Below are 22,319 nucleotides of genomic sequence, written 5' to 3'. Positions count from 1 at the left end.
TTCAATTTCAAAATTTTCAGTATACTGCCATTTGTATGTACCAAATCGTTCATAAATTTGTTTATGACACACTAGCTACTCCAAAAATACCATGTAAAATACAAAATATATGCATCTAAGCCATCGTACCAAACACCCAAACCTATTTCATGCAGCACATGACCACCTCTATAGTCTATACATCATATCATATGACAAAAAACCACAAATGCATGTTTCTTATCAAGAATATGCAACTGCATCTCCTTGTGCAGCCGCAAACGAAGGCGTGAGCCAACCTCGTTCCGCAGCATACTTCACATAAAACCTAAACTTATCCTTAGCGTTTGGAACATCAAGAGCCAGATCTTCAAGCCCATCTCTGATCCTGCTGAAACCTTTCGTCATCTGAGTAATTGTAATCAACCCTTCATCAGAGCAAACTTGCAGCAAATCCAGTATCCCGTCATTTTGCTTCTCCATCGCCATAACCAAAGCTTTCTTCACCACCTCATGATTGAAGAAAGGCATGCCCAAATCACGGATGCATTGGCAGGCTTCGTTTAGCACACCCCCACTCTCGTATTCCTCGAGAAGTTTTTGAATCTTGTCCTTTGCATCCTCCACAGCCCAGCCTGTACCACCGCCCCAGCACCTTAAGATCCTCTCCCCAGCATGACGTGCTGCTATGAGTGATCGAGCTGAATGCACAGTCACACTGCCACTACAATTTGGTGGCAGCCTGCTGGCTATCTCTTCCAAGTTTAGTGGGGTGAGGACATCATCTATAACAGCCCTTGCTAGGAAAAAGGCAAGTTCGCTTGAAGCGTCTAAAATGTCAAGTGCCATGTCTTCCACGGATTCCAGTAGCATAATAAAACCATTGATTACGTCTTCTGTTGAAAAGATCTCTATATGAAGCACTGAGAGCAAAACAGAGGCCATTTCCTTCTCTCTGTTTCTCCTGTCCAGGGCTAGAGTCACAAGCTTCTTAAGAAAAATACGGTTATTCTTTGGCATTCTTAGATCTCCCAGGCTTCGAATCAGTTCAGGGATGTCATCCGAGAGGAAGTATTCATGAATTATAGTGACAATTTCTTCCTTATAGCGCCTCGATTTTGCATCATTTTTGTTTGTTTTCTTCTCATCCTCAGTCAAAGATTTTATGTAAGCTGTGTCGAGCCATCCATCAGACATTGCTTGTGAAATAAAGGAGTGGAAGAAATTCTTGGCAGAAGGAATATGAAGGGCAAGATCATCAAGGCTCTCAAATACTCGAGTAAAACCTTTTGCCATTTGGTTTGAACTTATTAAACCATCATCTGCAGCTTCCTTTAGCAGCTTCAGGATGAGTGGTTCTACTGTTGGTATCTCCATGGCAAAAACCATTGCTCTTTTCACAACTTCGTGATGAAAAAATGGAACACCCAACTGTCTAATACATCGAGAGGCTTCTGATGCATCTCCACTCTCCACATAGGCTCTAAGAAACTTAGTGATTTTTTTCTCTACCTCAACAACAGTAATATGTGTACTTCCACCCCACTGTCTTTCTACAAGTTCTGCATGGTGGGGTGCTGAGAGATAGTTTTTCTCAGCAATTTGCAGCACCTCAACTCCCTTGGAGGTTTCTGAAAGCATTTTTCTGGCCTTGGTTATAAAAGCTGGAGTTAGAATATCATCAACCACGGCTCGAGCAATAAATAAAGCAAGAATTTCAACAGTATCCAATATGATTATCGCCAAATCATCTGCAGATTCAAGCAGCATGAAGAATCCCTGCCTAATCTGGGCTGCATTTATAACATCAGCATACAGAGCTGACAATAAAACCAATGCCATCTCCTTCTCTTTGGTATGTCTGTCCATGGCCATGGAAACAAGGCACTTAATAAAGTAGGGATGGTACTGACTTGATCCTAGTTCTGCGAGAGCAGAAGCAGCAACTTCTACATCACCGTTGTTAAAGTAGTCCTCTATGATCGATATTACAGCCTTTTTGTATTCATCCAAAGGATGTGTTGCATTTGATCCAACTAACTCATAAGGTTCCTACCCAAGAAAGAACAAAGTTTTCTATGAAAATAATTCACTGTAGATAGAAAAAGGGCAATGTTGCAGTTCAAAATAGTAAAAGAAAAAAAAATATAAAGTACCTGGCCACTGTCGTAGTTTGAATCCTTTTGATCAATACAAGTTTCACCATCAGTATCAAGCAGTTTGCTCCAAGTGCCTTCGCCTCCTGTGCCATCTATCATCATATTTAGCTCATTACAGTATAATGAATGCTAGAAATCCAAGAAGTTACAAAATAAATAAATAAAAATCACGACCTCAAGCTACAAGAGTAACATATTTAAATTTGTGTGCAGCTTCAAATGACACGGTTACCACCACATCAACGGGAATTTATATGAAAGATTCAAAATAATAAGATGGTCACTATTCTTCTTACATTTGCCTCATTATGACAAAGGCTCACTATGTATGCCAGCTATTATTCCATACACTGCCACTCTAAAAATTGGGAACCAAAAGTTCAGAAGATAAGATTGAACCAATAATCCCGTGTCATAATCCTAGGTATAAACACTAATTATTCTGACACTAGATGGTAAAAAGAGAGTTAAAAAAATTGCACGCTGATGGCCAACTAGAGGCGTAAACAACCAAAGTCGGTTCACGAGATATTTTAACTGACTTGAATAATATTCAATTTTATTTAAAATCATCAAACTTGTGCCAAGCTAGAACATTTTAGAATATTTCTTTTGACCTGATTGGAGCACACGTTACTTAGCTTGATAGTTCGCGAGCCGCTTGTGAATTTTTAATATTTTAATTCATATTCTATAATACACCAAAAATTCCATGAGTTTAATAGCTTCAGCCTGAGTTTGAGCCTCTGTCTAATAAATCTCGATAATCAAGTTTAAACTAAATGAATGGGGCTCAAATTTGAACTTTAACTCGATTAAGCCCAAATAGTTTATTATCAAGCCCTTAGCCAGGTAAAAATTTCGAGCACGAGCTTGGATGTAAACAACTATTAGTTTTTATGAACTCATAGTTGATACTGTCCACTAAAGTGCATGTCAAACCCTCCATCTGCAGGCATTTCAAGTCGCTGACCCAAGATTTGCCCGAGTAATAATTCCTGGTAGCATTCGATATTGAGCTGATCAAAAGGTTTATTTCATGCGCTAACTGCAAATTCAATCCAACAAGGCATAAACAGATTCATGTTTCCTTTTTGCATGTGTGAGAACTAACTAGCATGACATACAGACAACCATAACTGTACTTTCCACAGAAAAATAAATCATGATAGTCATTCAGTTAAATAAGCTTTCCCTGAACCAGAAACTGCCTTATGCAATTTTCAATGTCAAAGAAAGTAGGGTGACTATGGCTTCAATAGGAATAACCCAATTCAACACAAGATTCTAATGATATGCGAGTTTCCGTATCAAACCAAGTAGAGCAAGCAGAACTTCAGTAGGATTTAGGAATAGTACAATTCAGCCCAAAAATTAACAAATTTATTAAATAAAAAAAAATGATAACTATGTTATATTACATGCACACAATAAAAGATAAAGAGTATTCAAGACAACACTTGTCAAAAGAACATCAAGAAATCTTCCAGTCAACCATCTACTGCAAAAACTACCGGGTAAAAATATATTCGTAAATGAAATATGTCACATGCAAAAGTTCGTGAACTCGTCAATCGGACAGAGTAGCATACCGCAAGAGACAGCTATTCCAAGTCAAAGACATCTCAAGAACGGGACAAAGCATTTGAGTTGGGATAAACAGACCTTTCCTGCTGTTCAAAATTGTCTCACACAATACTTACCACCTCTGGTTATCCATGACCCAAATTCACATCTCTGTATATAAGACAAGTGGAAGTCGCTAATGCATGAAGAGAAAAGATATGATGCCCTTTCTATGAATAGAAATTATGTACAACCTAAATGCTTTTTCTCGTTAGGATAGTATTATTCCATATGGATATTATGATTATGTGCACATAATTGCATTAAAGATAGCAAGCAACTCAAGGTCATGAGGCCTTAGGGATTAGAGACTCTTCGTTGTTGTTGCTTTGACTACCGTTATTTTGCAAAGACTTTTCCTAAAATAATAACCAACTTCATATTCAAGAGATAATTTTATGTAGTAAATTAATTTTTGAAAGGAGAAATGAATCATACTTAAATGTACAAGAAAGACGTAAACGAAAGGTACAAAACGCCAAAAAAACAACATTCCCGAATAAATGTTTCATATGATAAACCCTTTGCCATGACACGCAGTCAAAATATTCGACAATTAATTCAACACTTGCTTATTGACAAACTAACCGCTGAGAGCAACTTTAAGCAATGAATATAGCCACCAGGGATCATAACATAATCTGAAGTTACAAACACAATATTCAGTCATCTCATCTTGGAATATCACATTTACTTTTGCATCTGAGCATTCAATTCCTCCCACTGAAAATAACAAGTTAAAAAAAGGTTTAAAATATACTGAAAGCACATAAGAACGCCACCGGCACATAAATCATTTGGTTAAATGTCTGTAGTCTTTAGATGTCGATTACCAGGAATCAGATGTCATTATCCACACAACTCCGTAAAGTTCTTTAATAAAACACCTTTAATACTCTAAGCATCAAATCATGGACTAGATGTTGCAATCGATGCATCTCGAAAATTTAAATATCAAATGTATCGTCAGCCACATATTCAATAGTCCAAAAAAAAAATCAAAACCAATATCTGAACCGGAAAAGAAACATGGACTTAAAATTTTAGTATGTGCACGCGTAATAAATCTCGTAACACCTCTGTAATCAGTGCTCAACAATCTTTATTTATGCAGCTGGAATGCATTCTTCCACCTCAAAAAACCAAAAAGTAAATGGGCATAAACACTCACAACTGAAATCAATCCCACAGTACAAACAAAGAACAACTGAAAATAGAAGCATCTTAGTCCCTGAAAACATCATCAATCAGTCTTTTAGCTAACGAACTCCAGAACCAGACAACAAAACGTTGAGACCGAAAAAAAAAAAACCATTTTCGAATTAATTAAAGAGTAATCAATTTGTTTTCCCAGAACTTTACCTTTCTCAACTTTAATAACTTTCCCTGATTGCAAAGCAGAAAGATGCCTGCTGCCCGAAACCTTGAGAAACCGATGCTCGGAGAGCACGGAAGATTTCTGACCCAGAGACTTCACTGAAGACGACAACGACAGTGATGTCATCACCTCCGCATATCGAGACTCCATTTTCAGCACCTCCCGCCGCTCCTCCGCCAGAAACCCCTCGCCGCTAGCCATTCTCTCTTCTTTCCAGTAACAAAAACCTACACAAACAACACCTCTCAACTCAAAACCGAAATTCACAACAACAGAATCCAGGAAGCTCGATTCAACCCACAAACTTCACCTTGGCGGATTGCAGGAAAACGGAGAAGCAACCAGAAACACGAAGAAACGCACCCGATCAGGCTGTGTGTATAGAATCACAGTTGGTGTATGTATAGGTTTTGTCTTTTTGTGCACTGAGAGAGAAAATCAGTTGGGAACGAAAGAGAGTATAAATACAGTGGCAACAGTTAAACGTACACGTCATCTATTACTGAGGTGCCGACGTGGCACCAGTGGCCTCTCCTGTACTTTTCCTGTAGTGTTCTCCAGTGTCACTTCAGCTCCGGTCTACGACCCATACCCAAATATCTTTTTCTTCCCCTTCACTTTTTTTAATATAAGCAATTTTATTATAAAAAATCGGACATAATTACACCAGAAATAAACTAGGCTAATTGTATTAATGTCTTTTGTAAAAAGTCTAGAAAACATAAAAGTCTTTAACTGTTGAAAATATATTATTTTATTATTGTTGAATGTTGAATGTTGAATATTGAGTTGTAAAATGTGGAAAATTAGTGTGTGATGATGTAGATGATGATGTATTTATTTTTGGACTAATCTCAAATGTGGATCTATAAATAGGTCTTCATTTGTGATGAAAAATATAATTGAATTGAGAGAAAAATATTTGTGAAGTGTAGAGTTTGATATATTTTGAGTTTTGGAGTTTTTACTTTTTACCATAAATTTTTACTTTTTCACAACACGTTATCAGCACGATCGCTCGAAGATTTCCGACGCTCCAAAACACAAAGAGAAGATAAAAATATTCAACATGTAAGAATTTTTATTTTACTGTTTATATATTTTTATTGTGTATATATTTAATATATAATATCATGTTATGTTTTTTTAAAAAAACTTGTTATAAATCCTGGGAGATGTTAAGACGACATCCCACACTCCCAGTAAGGGATACGACAAGTATAAAAGCCTCTAAAGTTTTTAAACATTATAATCATATTTGTATAATTTCACAATATTATATAAAAGGTTGTCTACGACACCGATCTTATAATAATGTGATATGATATACTATACCTGACTTTATACTAACTTTATTAGTATAATTTCACAATATTATATAAAAAGTTGTCTACGACACCGACCTTATAATAATGTGATATGATATACATAATTATTTAATTATGATTATCATTATATGCATTGCATCATTATCACAAAATTTTTATTCAACACATACTCGATTTTTCTTACCCCCAACGGTCACAAACGGTCATAAACGGCTAGTTTTTTTGCCTATATATATGATCACTCAAACTCATTTTCAATCACACCAAAATTCATTCTTTCTCTCAAAATATTTTATCCTCGGTTTTTTCGAAGATGGAGATGATGACATTTATAAGGATATTTTTCATAACGACTATGATCATCATGCTCACGAGTTTTATATTCACCGGCGATTTTCCACCACAGATTTTTTATCTATTTATATACGCACTTGTAATCTACGTTTTTTCATTATTTTGTATTGTCATACTAATAGAAATTAATTAATAAAATGCATTGTTATTTTACAAGTACCACCATGTCAAACTTGACAAAGATTGAATTTGTTGCACTCGATATCACCGGAAAAAATTACATGCTATGGACTCTCGATGTAGAAATGCATCTTGAGTCATTGGGTCTAAGTGATACCATAAAAGAAAATAATATATCATCCTCACAAGAAAAGTCAAAGTCTATGATTTTCTTACGTAGACATCATGATGAAGGATTGAAATGTGAGTATCTCACAGAAAAAGACCCAATGATTTTATGGAAAGGGCTGAAAGAAAGATTTGAGCATATAAGGGAAGTTATACTCCCGACCGCCCGTGATGAATGGAATATGTTAAGATTCCAAGACTTTAAAAAAGTCAGTGATTATAATTCAGCGATGTATCGAATAGTCTCACAATTGAAATTCTGTGGACTTGAAGTTACAGAGATGGAAATGCTTGAGAAAACATTTTCCACTTTTCACGCATCGAATATAACTCTACAACAACAGTATAGAGTGCGTGGATTTTCGAGATATTCCGAACTAATCGCATGTCTTCTTGTGGCGGAAAAGAACAACGAATTGTTAGTAAGAAATCATCAATCCCGACCCACTGGATCAACGGCATTTCCTGAAGCAAATGTCGTAATGAAAAATGAAAACCAAAATCAAAGGCATAGACCAGATTTTGGTCGTGGACGAGGTCGAGGAAATGGGCGTGGACGTGGACGTGGACGTAAAAATTATCGCGGTCGTGGTCGTGGTCGTGGCCGTGGCCGTGGATATGAAAATAATCGAGGTAGTTATTTCAATAACTCATCTCAAAAGAACGTCACGAATCACCCACCAAAAAGGCAGCATGAAAATACGAGTGAAAATGAAAATCACTCAAAAAGATCTGAGAGTGTTTGTTATAGATGTGGCACTCCAGGACATTGGTCACATATCTGTCGAACCCTTGAGCACCTATGTAAGCTGTATAAAGAATCGACAAAGGGGAAAGGAAAAGAGACAAATTTTGTTGAAGATAGTGACCGTTTAATTGGTTCAACTAGTTTCAATGCTGCAGATTTTTTGAATGATTTCGAAGACATTGATTAAAATATTGGTGGGACTACATTGTAATAAATTTGTATTTTTCATGCATTCTTGTATTATAAAGCATGTTATATTTTGCATTTGTATTGTAATTAATTTTTCTTTATTGCATTTTTTGTGAAGTTTGATATGGAAAATGCTATGAGCAAACATGGAAATAATATCATGGAAATTTGCATACCAGATAGTGGTACAACACACACTATTCTGCGAGATGAAAGATATTTCTTGAAAATAAAACCAACAAAAACAATGGTGAATACCATATCAGGTCCTGTAGACTTGATTGAAGGTTGTGAAAAAACACATTTTTTGTTACCTAATGGTACAAAATTTCTGATAAATGATGTTTTATATTCACCACAATCGAAAAGAAATTTGTTGAGTTTTAATGACATATACTCTCATGGGTATGATACTGAGACGATAACTGATGGAAATCAGAAATATATGTGTCTTACCACCTATAAATCAGGAAAGAAATATGTGGTTGAAAAATTATCAATGCTCCCTACTGGATTGCATTATACACATATAAGGCCAATCGAATCAAATATGGTGGTTAATAGTTCTTCAATATTAACAAATTGGCATGATCGATTGGGACATCCTGGTTCAATAATGATGCGAAGAATTATTGAAAATACGCATGGTCATCCATTGAAAGACCAGAAGATCTTTCAGAATAATAATTTTCAATGTAAAGCATGTTCTCTTGGAAAACTTATTATAAGATCATCGCCAGCTAAAATCCAAACTGAATCACCCATATTTCTTGAACGTATTCAGGGTGATATTTGTGGGCCAATTCATCCACCATGTGGACCATTTCGATACTTTATGGTATTGATCGATGCCTCTAGCAGATGGTCACATGTATGCTTATTGTCAACTCGGAATGTGGCATTTGCAAGATTGATGGATCAAATAATAAAATTGCGAAATCAATTTCCCGATTACACAATCAAGAAAATAAGACTTGATAATGCTGGAGAATTTACATCCCAGACTTTCAATGATTATTGTATGTCAATGGGAATCACTGTTGAACATCCTGTAGCTCATGTTCATACGCAAAATGGATTAGCTGAATCATTGATTAAACGTCTACAACTGATTGCTAGACCAATGATTATGAAAACAAAACTCCCTATTTCTATATGGGGACATGCAATTTTATATGCTGTGGCATTAATTCGCATCAAACCAAATGCATATCATAAATTCTCCCCATTTCAACTTGCATTTGGTAAAGAACCAAATATCTCTCATCTGAGAATTTTTGGATGTATGGTGTATGTGCCTATTGCACCACCTCAACGATCAAAAATGGGTCCACAAAGAAAAATCGGTATTTATATCGGTTATGATAGTCCATCAATCATTCGATATCTTGAGCCTCAGACAGGCGATGTGTTTACAGCACGCTTTGCTGATTGTCATTTTAATGAAGAAATCTTCCCAGTGTTAGGGGGAGAAAAGAAACACATCGAAAAAAAAATCACATGGTATGTACCATCATTGTTACATTTGGATCCAAGGACCAAACAATGTGAGAAAGATGTACAGCAAATTGTGCACATGCAAAGAATTGCAAATCAAATGCCAGATGCATTTGCAGACACAAAAGGAGTAATAAAATCATATATACATGCTGTAAATGCCCCTGCTCGAATTGAAATTCCAAAGAAACAAATTGAAGACACTCATGATGTCATAAAACGCTTGAAGCGTGGAAGACCAATCGGTTCCAAAGATAAAAATCCTCGGAAAAGAAAAGGCATAGAGAAACACGACGATCATAAAATAGAAAATGGTGTTCCAGAAGAATCACTTGATGATGAAAATATTCTGTCAGAACCACAAACTGACGAGAATCGTGAAATCTCTATCAATTATATTAATACTGGAGAAATATGGAACCGAAAAGACATAGAAGATATTGATGAGATATTTTCTTATAATGTGGCTTGTGACATCGTAAATGAAAATGAGGATCATGAACCAAAATCTTTTGGTGAATGTAAAACTCGTCATGATTGGGACAAATGGAAAGATGCCATCCAGGTTGAATTGGATTCGCTGAATAAACGCAATGTTTTTGGACCTATAGTCCTCACACCTGAAGGTGTAAAACCTGTTGGATACAAATGGGTTTTTATTCGAAAGCGAAATGAGAAAAATGAAATAGTCAGATATAAAGCTAGACTTATTGCACAAGGTTTTTCTCAAAGGCATGGAATTGATTATGAAGAAACGTATTCTCCTATTATGGATGCAATTACGTTTCGATATTTGATTAGTTTGGCAGTGTCTGAAAATTTGGAAATGTGTCTTATGGATGTTGTTACAGCTTACTTATACGGATCACTTGATAGTGATATATACATGAAAATCCCTGAAGGATTTAAGATGCCTGAAGCACAAAGTTCAAAACCCAGAGAATTTTATTCTGTAAAATTGCAAAGATCATTATATGGGTTAAAGCAATCCGGCCGAATGTGGTATAATCGGCTAAGTGAGCACTTGATGAAAAAAGGATATGTAAATGATCCAATATGCCCTTGTGTTTTCATCAAGAAAACAACATCCGGATATGTAATTATTGCTGTATATGTTTATTATTTAAACGTCATTGGAACGAATAAAGAAATTCAAGAAGTTATGATGTACTTGAAGGAAGAATTCGAAATGAACGATCTTGGAAAAACCAAGTATTGTCTGGGTTTGCAAATCGAACAAAAAGAATGTGGAATTTTTGTTCACCAGGCAAATTATACAGAAAAGATCTTTAAACGTTTTAATATGGATAAATCAAATCCATTAAGTACTCCAATGGTTGTAAGATCATTAAACATAAAAAAGGATTCATTCCGTCCATGTGGAGATGATGAAGTTATTCTTGGTCCAGAAGTACCATATCTAAGTGTCATTAGTGCCCTTATGTATCTTGCAAATTGCACTAGACCTGATGTATCTTTTGCTGTAAATTTATTGGCAAGATTCAGTTCATATCCAACAAAGAGGCACTGGAACGGAATTAAACATATATTTCGTTATCTACGAGGAACAACAGATTTGGGACTTTTGTACTCAAAAGACACCAATCAAAGTATCATTGGTTATGCTGATGCTGGATATTTATCTGATCCACATAAGGCACGTTCTCAAACCGGATATGTATTTACTCGTGGAGGCACCGCAATTTCTTGGCGTTCATAGAAACAAACACTCGTAACAACTTCATCAAATCACGCTGAGATTATTGCGCTACATGAAGCAAGCCGTGAATGTGTTTGGATAAAATCAATGACACAACATATCCAAACTTCTTGTGGATTATCAGTAGACAAGAAGCCTGTGATGTTGTATGAAGACTATGCTGCATGTATTGCTCAAATGAAAGAAGGATACATCAAAAGTGACAGAACAAAACATATACCCCCAAAGTTCTTTGCCTACACTCAAGAGCTTGAGAAGAATAAAGATATTGATATCTGTTATTTTCAATCAAGTGAGAACTCATCAGATCTCTTCACAAAGGCACTTCCCACGACGATATTCAGAAAGCATATATACAACATTGGGATGCGCAATCTGCGGAATATGTGAAGAATCACTCATGTTAATATGAGGTGGATTTTACGTGGCTGCACTCTTTTTTCCTTACTATGGTTTTTATTCCACTGGGTTTTTTCTAGTAAGGTTTTTAACGAGGCAGCATAAAACACGTAATAAAGACAATCATCATATGACGATCATCATCACAAGGGGGAGTTTTGAAAATATATTATTTTATTATTGTTGAATGTTGAATGTTGAATGTTGAATGTTGAATATTGAGTTGTAAAATGTGAAAAATTAGTGTGTTATGATGTAGATGATGATGTATTTATTTTTGGACTAATCTCAAATGTGGATCTATAAATAGGTCTTTATTTGTGATAAAAAAATATAATTGAATTGAGAGAAAAATATTTGTGAAGTGTAGAGTTTGATATATTTTGAGTTTTAGAGTTTTTACTTTTTACCATAAATTTTTACTTTTTCACGACATTAACGAAATATTAATATATATTTAAATATTAAGACAGATTCATTATTAGCATTTCGCACTCTTATGAATTCAGAATCCTCAACAATTCGCTTTTGAATCTCCGATAGTAGAGGATATTGAGAGGGATTGTTTATTTAAATCATTGTTACAGGGACCGCGGATTCAACATTGTCGTCGAACTGCGAACTATGTTGTCCACCTACTGGCTACTGGCTTCGCATGGGTTTCACGAACAAGTTTCTTTTGAATTTTCGGATTATTTTTCTTTAAGTTTACAATATGTTGTAATTCGGGACTGCTTTTAAGTGCTTATGTTATACATTATTTATTTCAAAAAAAAAAAATCTAGCACATTAACATCTATGTCATATAAACTCAAGTATATTTACGCCATCTGATAAGAGATTTTATGATAAATTTTTTTGAAATAATAAAAGGGCAAATTATTTTAAAATCTCCACTACCAAATTTTTTTTTTAACTTAACTCCCTACCCACCATTTTCTTTATTTTTGCTCCCTAGTGGTCCCCATATTTGAATTAAAATATAATTAAAACTAATCTTTTGTACGTGGCTTTGTTATACCTATCAAACCAGTCCCGGCCATGCAAGACTATTAGTTACGCAAGGTTTCCAGCCGATATACTCCAGATTAGGGTCCAACATGCTTCCGTAAGATAAATTAAATTTAAATACCTCTTTGACCATAATGTTTTTGGGTCATACCTGCCGAGTTCTACGAAGTGCTCTCACACTCCAACCACGCAGTCGCAACTAGGGGTGCAAACGAACCAAATCGAGCCGAATAATGGTAAAATTTTAAGGCTCGAATTCGGCTCGATAAGAGTATATTCGAGTTCGAGCTCGATTCGAAGTTCGATAATTTCAAATATTTTGGCTCGAGCTCGGCTCGAAATGAAGTTCGAGTTCGGCTCGAAATATTCGAACCTATTCGTGAACTATTCGGATATTATGGTTCGAAAAGCTCGAAATGTTCGAAAAAATTTCGAAATGTATATATATTTATTATATAATTATATTATATTAATTAAATATTAAAGTTCGCGAACTATTCGTGAACTATCGAACAGTATAATTTCGGCTCGAGCTCGGCTCGAAAAAAAGTTTGAACATGTTCGAATTCGGCTCGAGTTCGATAAGCTCGAATACGAATCAAATATTTATCGAGCATGTTCGTAAAGCTCACGAACAGGTTCAGTTCGTTTGCACCCCTAGTCGCAACAGATGGTTTCTGCACAAGCTCCTTCAACGACACCCAGCACAGCCTTAATTCGTTTTCTACCTTAAGGCGTATGGTATATAAATTTAATTATAAAATATGAACAGGAAAGAACAAGAGATTTAGGAAATTTATTCAGACATAATATTATTACATAAATCAACTCCTTTGAAGAGGAGAAGACAACTTGTTTAGCTACTCATAGTAGCCTGGTTCTTGAAATATATAAGAAAACTTAATACAATAGAAAGAAAAATATTACAACAATTTATTTGTAAGAAAACTGAAGGGAATGATCGATATCTTCAGCTTCCTTGAACGCGTGTATTTATAGCTGAGGTTCCACTCGTTTCACCGAGAAACTTCAGGAAATCTTACAGCTGTCTTGTATTTCTTTATGTAATTATTGATTGCATCTTTTACTAGTGGAGGAAGCAGTTGTCTTGTATTCTTTATGTCATTATTGATGCATCTTTTACTATGGAGGAATCACATGCCTGCCACTTTCTTTTGACTTATTCTCCTCACATGTCTGTTTTATTGTTGTCGGGGCATCTTTTGATTTTGAAATAGGCCCCTGTGAAAACGCATCTTCAGTGGTCCTTGTCCACCTTTGCTTGTCTCGGAAAAATCCTTTCGATCCGTTCGGGGTCTAAAGGTTTTTCCAAATTCTGGCTCCTTCTGATTTGGGCATTCTGGGCAGATATTCTCTGACCATCGTCCAATATGAGCCATGTTACAAAATTTCAGCGAGTTTCTTTACTCCCCGTCAGCTTGTTGTTCCACAAAAGATTTCTCTTCTTTTCAAAGAGTTCTTCCGCAAAGGCTGTAGTTTTCCCTGTCATTGTGTTTAACAGGAATGATTCATTCACAGAATTCTGATAAAATTTAAATGGAAACTTGACTTTGTCCATCTCTGTAAGACAGACCCAAATACCCCATGCCCTTCTGGTTGAGATCTTATTTTCCCCGAAAGTGGACACTAAGGGTATTTCTTCAGTTTTAGGATCCTTGATAAATTTATGACTATTTATATCAGGTCTCCTTAGCTTGATGAAATGAAAGGGTTCGTATGATCTTTTCACTGTTGGTTCTGGAGCTGTACTAAAAAAGTATAATTCAAACACATCTCCTCTTAACAAATGGTCGTTATTTGCCCATGTTTCTTGGACTGCTTCCTGAATCCATTTCGGTAACTGTGATATCTTCGGGAAGCTTGGTGACGTTGTATAAACTGAGGCCAATGCTCCAAATTCATACCAGAGTTTTACATCCTTAGGTTTAACATTGTTTTTTAGCCAAACCCTTGGATATATCCCTGTCACATCAACCCTACAAGTGTTAGGGTTAATTTTACTTCTTGTACTTAATTTCTCCCACCTTTGTTGATAAACCTGAAATGGAAATAATAGCTGGGTTAGTATCGATCTTAGATTTTTCCTTGTCAGTATTGGGCCTAAGATTGATCTCTTCCTCTTTTACCCCAGAGGCGGAGGGTTGACTTGATGAGGAATCCTCATCAATTGTTGATTCATCTAGATCATCAAAAGCTGATGATAGATTATTACTTGTTTATTGAGTTTTAGCTTTCTCAACATCTTGTTTCCCAACCGGTGGTTGTATTTCTTGTTTTTGTAAAACCAATGGTTTTATCATATCTTGTTTATGAGAAACCAATGGTTTCTCTATAGCCTTCACAATTGGCCCTTGAATAGCAGCCCATAGTTGTGTTTGAGTTTGCATACATCCTGTAATTCGATTAGATACTTTGATCTGATCAGCTTGTTGTAACCTGCCGGCCATTTCAGCATTGATGGCTAACTGGTTGAACTCAGTTTGAAGCAACCCAAGGTGTTCCCTGAGATGCCTCTGCATTTTCATGATGGAATCCACGTCACTGCCTTCCATCTCTTGTTAAGAAATCTGCAAGAATATTTTCATGAGATTTAATAATAACAATATCAAAAATATAATTTTGACATAATGTTTGCCATCTTAATAACCTAGCTTTCTTAGGTTTAGATTCAATTTTATTTCTTAGAAAAGCTTTTACCTGGGTGTTGTCAACCTTCAGAGTGAATTTTTTAGCAAGTAAAGATAATGACCATTTTTCAAAAGCCCTTTTAACTGCATAAAATTCATTTTCGTTGATATGTCATCTGATGACCTCTGATTCTGAAAAAAGACCGCTATAGTATCTGCATGGTATTTTCCCATCTGGAGTGATCTTGGTAAGGACTGCTGCCCATCAATCATCACTGAGATCCATAAATAATACCAGATAATCTTCATCTACGGGTATAGCCATTTTTGGGAGATTCTTACATATCTCTTTTAATTGGTTTACCCCTTTAGTATGGTCATCGATCCATATAAATCTAGCATCTTTTTTTAACAAAGGACTGAACACCTTTCTGTACATTGCAAGGTTGTTAATGAACATCCCTGCAAAATTAACTACTCCAAGAAAACTCTGGAGTTGTTTTACGTCTTTGAGTTTATCTGAAAAATTATTTACCTTTTCCACAATATGGGGTTGCAGAATTATTCCAGTTTCATCAATCTCAATACCAAAGAATTCAATTTTCCTTGTTGTTATGACTGCTTTCTTTTCAGATAAGACCAGTCCTTCTTGTTTATAAATTTTAGAGAAAATCTCTAAGTGTTTAACGTGTTTGTCTATGTTTTTTGATGTTATAAGAATATCATCAATATAAACAAACATAAAGTTGAAATAATCTTTAAAAAGGTTATTCATCTTTCTTTGAAATATCTGGGGTGCATTAGCCAATCCCATAGGCATAACTTCCCAAATATAGTGTCCTTGTGGAGTAGAGAAAACTGTGAATTTCTTACTTCCTTCTTCCATTCGAATCTGGTAAAATCCAGACTTACAATCAAATTTTGAGAACACTCTAGCATTTCGTACACAGCTAATTAGGTGTTCTCTACTCGGTATGAATTACCCATCAAACTCCAGGATTTTATTAATACCTTGGTAGTTAATAACTAGCCTGGGTATCCCTCTTTTTATTTCACCATGATTTCTAACCATAAAACCTAGGCTGCTATATGGTGAAACTCCTTCTTTGATTAAACCAAGGTCCAAATGTTCCTTGATAATCATTCTCATATCCCTTTGATCTGTTATGTTCATCGGAATAGGCTTATATCAGACGAATTCATACTCTTTGCATTCCTTTAGAGTAAGACTGGCTTTGAGTTGATTTCTATCCCACCATGCCAAAGGATGCTCGTTGTAACTTTCTTTGAGTCTCTTTTTGACATCTTCAAGGGATACTTTATTCTCTAACTCTATATCTCTATGATTTAGAGTTACCTTGAGAAGCTCCATATCCTCTGTTTGGAGTTCTTGTTATGTTGTTATTTTCAACATGGTTTCTCCAACCTTCTTGGATCTTTCATTTTTGGGTAAAGAAGTTTTCATTTATCCTTTATCTGTTAAAAATGGCGGGGCCATTTAGTAATCCCTTTAAAAAATGACAACAAGTCATTTCTCCATATACATTTCGATAGGGATGTTATATGAACAATATAAGACTGAGTATTTTGCAGCTTATATTGACTCGGGAGCAGGAATTTGTACAGCAAAAAGAGGAGTCTTCTCTGAAGAATGTGAAGAAGAATTACCAAAAATTGTTGGACGAGATTTCTCTCGAAGAATTTTAATTTTTTACAAAGGAATAAAACAAGCAGATATCCTTATGGGAGGTGCAGGTCAAACACCTTGGTACAAGGTAAAAACACCACCAATTTATTTCCATGATACAGGAGCTGATATCCTGTTAGGAAATAATTTCTTACAAATGTTTAAGAAATACACACAAAACAATGAGTCAAGAAGACTTATGCTCACTACAATTTGTGATCATAAAATTATCGTTCAAAGACTCAAGGTTGCTTTTTATCGACAATTGCCGATAATATTTCGCAGCCAGCGTGGTGATAAAGGATAGGCCTCAGAAGGTAGAGTATGGTTACTTCTTTCTACTTCTTCAATGCGTTCTAGTAAATCATGTTCATGACTTACTAATTTCAACTGTTGCTTCTTCCTCTGTTTGTGAACAGAGTTTTCGAATCTGATTAAGGGATTGTCCCTTATCCAATTCTCTTGGTTTTCCATTTCGTAGAATTCTTATTGAATCCTCCGAGTCTTTTCTTGTGCCATGAACTCTATTCCTTTTTCAAGGCGTTTCCATGGTTTATGGTCCTCCAGGAATTCTAGACCAAGAATGAGTTGATCCATTTCTTTTTCTGGAATTCTCCAGATTTGAACTTCCAATTCTCCAATATTTATCACTCCTTGGTAAGTTCCTTTTTCCTGTTGTTCCGAATTGTAAATCGAGTTACAAGGGAACAAGTTCCAATGACTTGTAATTTCGAATAATATTTTCACTTCTTTCCATCCTTCTGGAGATCTAAGTTTTTCTATTATAGAAAACTTTTTTTTCTTCTGGTGAAATTTCTTGAATAGGAGATTTGTCCCATCTCCTGCTTGTCATTCTGTCTCTTTGGAAAGATAACCTTCGGGGTTCTATCTTAAGGTCTCTGTATAGAACCGACTTGTCTTGAATTTGAATGTATATTTTTCCTGAATTAAAGGAAACTCGATTCTTTCCGGGTATATTGCTTGAGCAACTTTCCCAAAGATCTCTGGAATTTCAATGAACTCATTTCTAATAAATAATTCAGAATGGTGAGTATTAGAAAGAACAATGAAATTTGATACGTAATAGAATATGGCCTATTACCTTCCTTCATTTTTCTTTTTTCCTTGAAGTTTTGATGCAAAGTCAAGGCTCGACTAAAGTCTCTATCAGCTAAATTGTAGGCTATTCTTGGATAAATAACTCCCACAATTTTTTCTGCACATAAATTTCCCGAGATAGTTCCTAGAACCGCATCTTGTATATTCCTCATTCTTTTATCACATACTACGATATCTATGGGTGAATCTATTCCCTCTTTAAAAGTAGCTTTGATCATAATCTGGATTGCTCCAATATGAATCCAATACATTGTCTTTGCTACTTCTGCTTTTAATTTCTGTAATTCTTCTCGAATTTCTTCAAAGGGAATTAACTGCATTTCAATTTGATTACTGGTTAATTCCATAGGGATCGTCATTTCCCTTCTGGATACCTTATAAATCAAATTATGTCTTCTTTGTCTTAGCCCTAGGTTTCCTAAGACTCTTTCAACTTGTCCTGCCGAAAATCCTTGGTACTTCTGTAATGTTGGATTTTCTCTCATAATCCTTTGGACCATATTATGAGATATCGTGGTTTGGCTAAAGAACCCAGCCAAACTTTCATGTGTTTCATGGCGAAACACTTCCTCTTTACTCTGATTCTGATTCTGATTCATCCTCAAAAACTTTTCGACTAAACAATATCTCTTCGTCGTATATGCTTTCATCTGATGGGATATCCTCAAATTGATATACTTGGACTAGATCTTGAAAGAAGACCGCATCATCCATATCTGGTGTTGCTTCAAAGAGTTTAACTCATTTTTTCTCGTTTTCTGGACAATTTGTAGATATATGTCCTCTTGCTCCACATGTCCAGCAGTTGCAATACTTGAAACTTTCACTTGCTCTTGTATGAGTTCTTCTGAAAGTTCTTCTTGATGGTGTTCTTCCTCTGCTTTGTGATGAGCTTGTTGCTGGGGATGTTCTTATAGGTCCACTTCTTCTACCTGACCTATAGGATCTGGCCTTTTGTTTGGACCAAAATGTTCTTGGTTTCCAAGAACTTTTCATTCTTTTATTATAGGGATTATTTCTGAATTTCTTCCTTTTAAATTCTTGTGATCTGTTCCCAATGATCGTTGGAAGATCATTTTCTCTACAATACAAAGGTGTACGCTTATATATACCCCTTATTTTCTTGTAGTTCTTCTATAATGCTGCCATATGACACCATTCTGCTAATTTTCCTTTTAAAAAGGAGGCACGTCTTGCTAATGTATCAAGATTACCTGGAACATATTCTTTAATCAGCATTTCTCTCCACGGACTTGGCATTTTTGCGAAAAATAGCTGAATAGCTATATTTTCCTCGACTCCCGAATTTCATCTGTATTTAGTGAATAACATAATGTATTCATCAACTAAACAGATATCATGTAACTCGAGGCTATAAAGAGCTTGAGTATATCTTTTTTTTTTCTCTGTATTTTGATTATTGAAATAGTCTAGCCCTATGAATTGTGCTTTAAATAGGGTGGTCATTCTTCCTCCAATCTCGCTGAGGGATTCTCCTGCTAAGATTGATTTCTTAGTTTTTGGCATAGTCATCTCCCATGCGATCTTAACAGATCCCATTAGACTCATTTCTAGAAGTTTAATGAATCATTCTTTATTGAGATCTAATGTCCCTACTGCTATTCTCATAGCTGACGTCCAATCATCTATAAGATCTTCTCTGTTTTTGATCCAAAACATCAAGGTTTAACATAACCCCGTAAGGATGTATTGGATCTAAAACAGTTTTTCCGTAAGGAGTTTGATGGAGTGAGATTTTACTCCTTCTCGATCTGGTTCCTGCTGGATGTGAATTTTCTCCAACCTGGAACTCACTATGTGGTTCTTCTGTCTTAACCACATATCTTGGGGGATTCCCTATGGGTTGTTCATCCACAGGGGAATTCATTTTTAGATCTACTACTTTGAAATTCGCAAAAGAATCCGCAAGATCTTGTAGATCCTCGAGATTTAATCTTGCTAAAGTAGTCATCAGATAGTGTTTTTTTCTGATACTGCTTTTATAAGATTAATCATCATTTCATCATCGGTTAAAGGTTTTTGGACCATTTTGGTTTTACCTTTCTGATGTAACAAAGGTTCGGTACCAAATGAGAGTGGTAACCTTCCTCCTGTATTTCCTTTTCTAGAACCCGAAGTGTGTTCTAGATTTATGATTTTATTTTGAAGATCCTTTAGGGTTCAAAGAATTTCTTCTTGTTTCTTAAGGATTTCTTCAATTTACCGAGATATTTCATACAGCTGATTGCTGTAATATTGTACCGTCTTTTGAATTTCTCTAAGATCTCCGGAGAGTTTAGAGGGATCTGGGGTAATCTTTAAAAATTGAGAGTTAGAAATCATTTTTTTCTTTATCTCTTCAAAATTAAGAGCATTAATCACAACCTGTTGTAATTAATCTGTTGTGAATAGATTAACTTGTTTATAGGATTTCATATGAATAAAATCCTCTTGATTCAAACCTTCGTTTGAAGTCATCTTTTGTAAAAATCTTCTCCTCAACAAAGAAAAGCATGAATTAACGAATAATATTATGTCTGAATAATTTACCTAAGACTCTGATACCATTTTTACGGATAATTCTTTGTACCATGATTAAGCACAAAATCTTCAGATTTTAGCATAAAGTCTTTAGATTTTAAGCATAAAAAAGCATAAATCCAGTACAAAAATTAAACAATTAAATATTCAAGTTTGGTGGTCCTAGGGAGCTATTGCAAAGAATCTTATGAGTAGGGAGCTAGGGCAAAGTCAAGTTTGGGTTTGAGAATTTATCACCAATTCGCTCATAATAAAATCTAAAATGCTATTAATTTTATATAGAGTATTTTTTGTTTTTCATTTTTTTCACAATAATTATTAATACAATTAGCCCGAAAAAAAGTAAGAAACATAAAGTGAACTGCGAAAGTATAATCAGTGTCTTCACAAATAATCATAAAATCAATAGCTTAACTAATGTCAGTGACTCAGTATAGCTTAATTCGTTGTTCTACAGTACAAAAATTAAAACAAGCTTGAAACATCTAATGTCGGAGTTTTGAGAGTATCTATGACCATAAGAGGACTTCTTTTTCCCACTTATTTGATTTGTTTTACATCTATTTTCTTTTATTATTTACAATCTTACATGTTTAATATTTTAATTAATAATATAATATTAATATTCTAATAAGTATCCCATTTTTTTCTCTCTTCATGTGACTTATAAATTATACTCCCTCCGTCCCAATTATATTGTACAAGTTTTTTTTTTGTCTCAAATATATAGTCATATACCATATTTAATAATATTTTTTACACTTATTTACTAATATACCCATATTAACTACACCTTGAAAATTGTGCAATCATTTTTTAAAACATTTAATAGGGATAAAATAGGAAGTTTATATAAAATTTATTTTTCCAATACATTTTTCTTAATCTGTGTGAAAATCCAAAGAGGACGATATATATGGGACGGATGAGTAATTTTTTACACACATTTTTTGGGTTATTATTAATAACCTATTATTGTTTTTATGTAATCATAATTTTAACGTATCATATTAACTAAATATTTCATATATATTTTGTAGGACTGAGTCAAAAATATAATTGATAACAACAATATAACTCATCTTTTAAATCATGCAACTCAAACATTATATTTAGATTATTCAATATTCTTGTACCAAACGTAACAATATGAACTTGAAGAATATTTTTAATTCTATTCATAGGGGGAAAAAAAGAGTTGGCGATTGAATTGTATGACAAAGGGGATGGTGATGGTTATTGTACGCAAAGAAAAGTTGAATTCAAACTTTCTATTTTGCTGACTCACGTGTTTCCAACTTTTACTACACTTTTTTTTTCCCGACACATTATTATTTATTTATTTTTGATGAATTTTCCGACACATTAAATATCACATAATCCAAGAGTAGGATTTTTTTTATTTATTGTTGGTGAGATAATAATTTATAAACCACGATGTTATTTTTCACATTTAATTTTGTTACATTTACTACATCTTATGAACGAATTTTATATATAAAGTGGAATATGATTACATTAATTAGAGTCTACATATTTAGCATATTATATTATAAAATACTCAATATTCTCTAACATATATATATATATATATATATATATAATAAACCGAAATATCCACCTTCCAAGATGTGTATTTTTTGGTACA

At 34.7% G+C, this 22,319-nt stretch overlaps 1 protein-coding gene across 3 annotated transcripts; it reads right to left on the bottom strand.

The window, feature by feature from the left end:
* LOC140880430 (MA3 DOMAIN-CONTAINING TRANSLATION REGULATORY FACTOR 1-like) lies at window positions 1-5,592 on the bottom strand. Of its 3 annotated transcripts, XM_073284861.1 has the most exons (5): window positions 5,453-5,592; window positions 5,127-5,369; window positions 4,353-4,487; window positions 2,136-2,221; window positions 1-2,031 (listed from the first exon to the last, which is right to left on the bottom strand). In XM_073284861.1, exons 2-5 carry the CDS (start codon window positions 5,341-5,343, stop codon window positions 223-225), a joined length of 2,247 nt encoding a protein of 748 aa, XP_073140962.1. In that variant the 5' UTR covers window positions 5,344-5,369; window positions 5,453-5,592; the 3' UTR covers window positions 1-222. The 3 variants fall into 3 exon arrangements, with proteins under 3 accessions (XP_073140962.1, XP_073140963.1, XP_073140964.1); XM_073284862.1 differs by lacking the exon at window positions 4,353-4,487 and having other exon boundaries at window positions 2,136-2,230; XM_073284863.1 differs by lacking the exon at window positions 4,353-4,487.
* Window positions 5,593-22,319: the final 16,727 nt, after the last annotated feature.

The sequence above is a fragment of the Henckelia pumila genome, chromosome 2 (genome assembly GCF_033568475.1).
Source record: "Henckelia pumila isolate YLH828 chromosome 2, ASM3356847v2, whole genome shotgun sequence".
Taxonomy (NCBI): domain Eukaryota; kingdom Viridiplantae; phylum Streptophyta; class Magnoliopsida; order Lamiales; family Gesneriaceae; genus Henckelia; species Henckelia pumila.
Note: the sequence above shows the minus strand (reverse complement) of the source record. Positions and strands in the feature narration are given on the sequence as shown.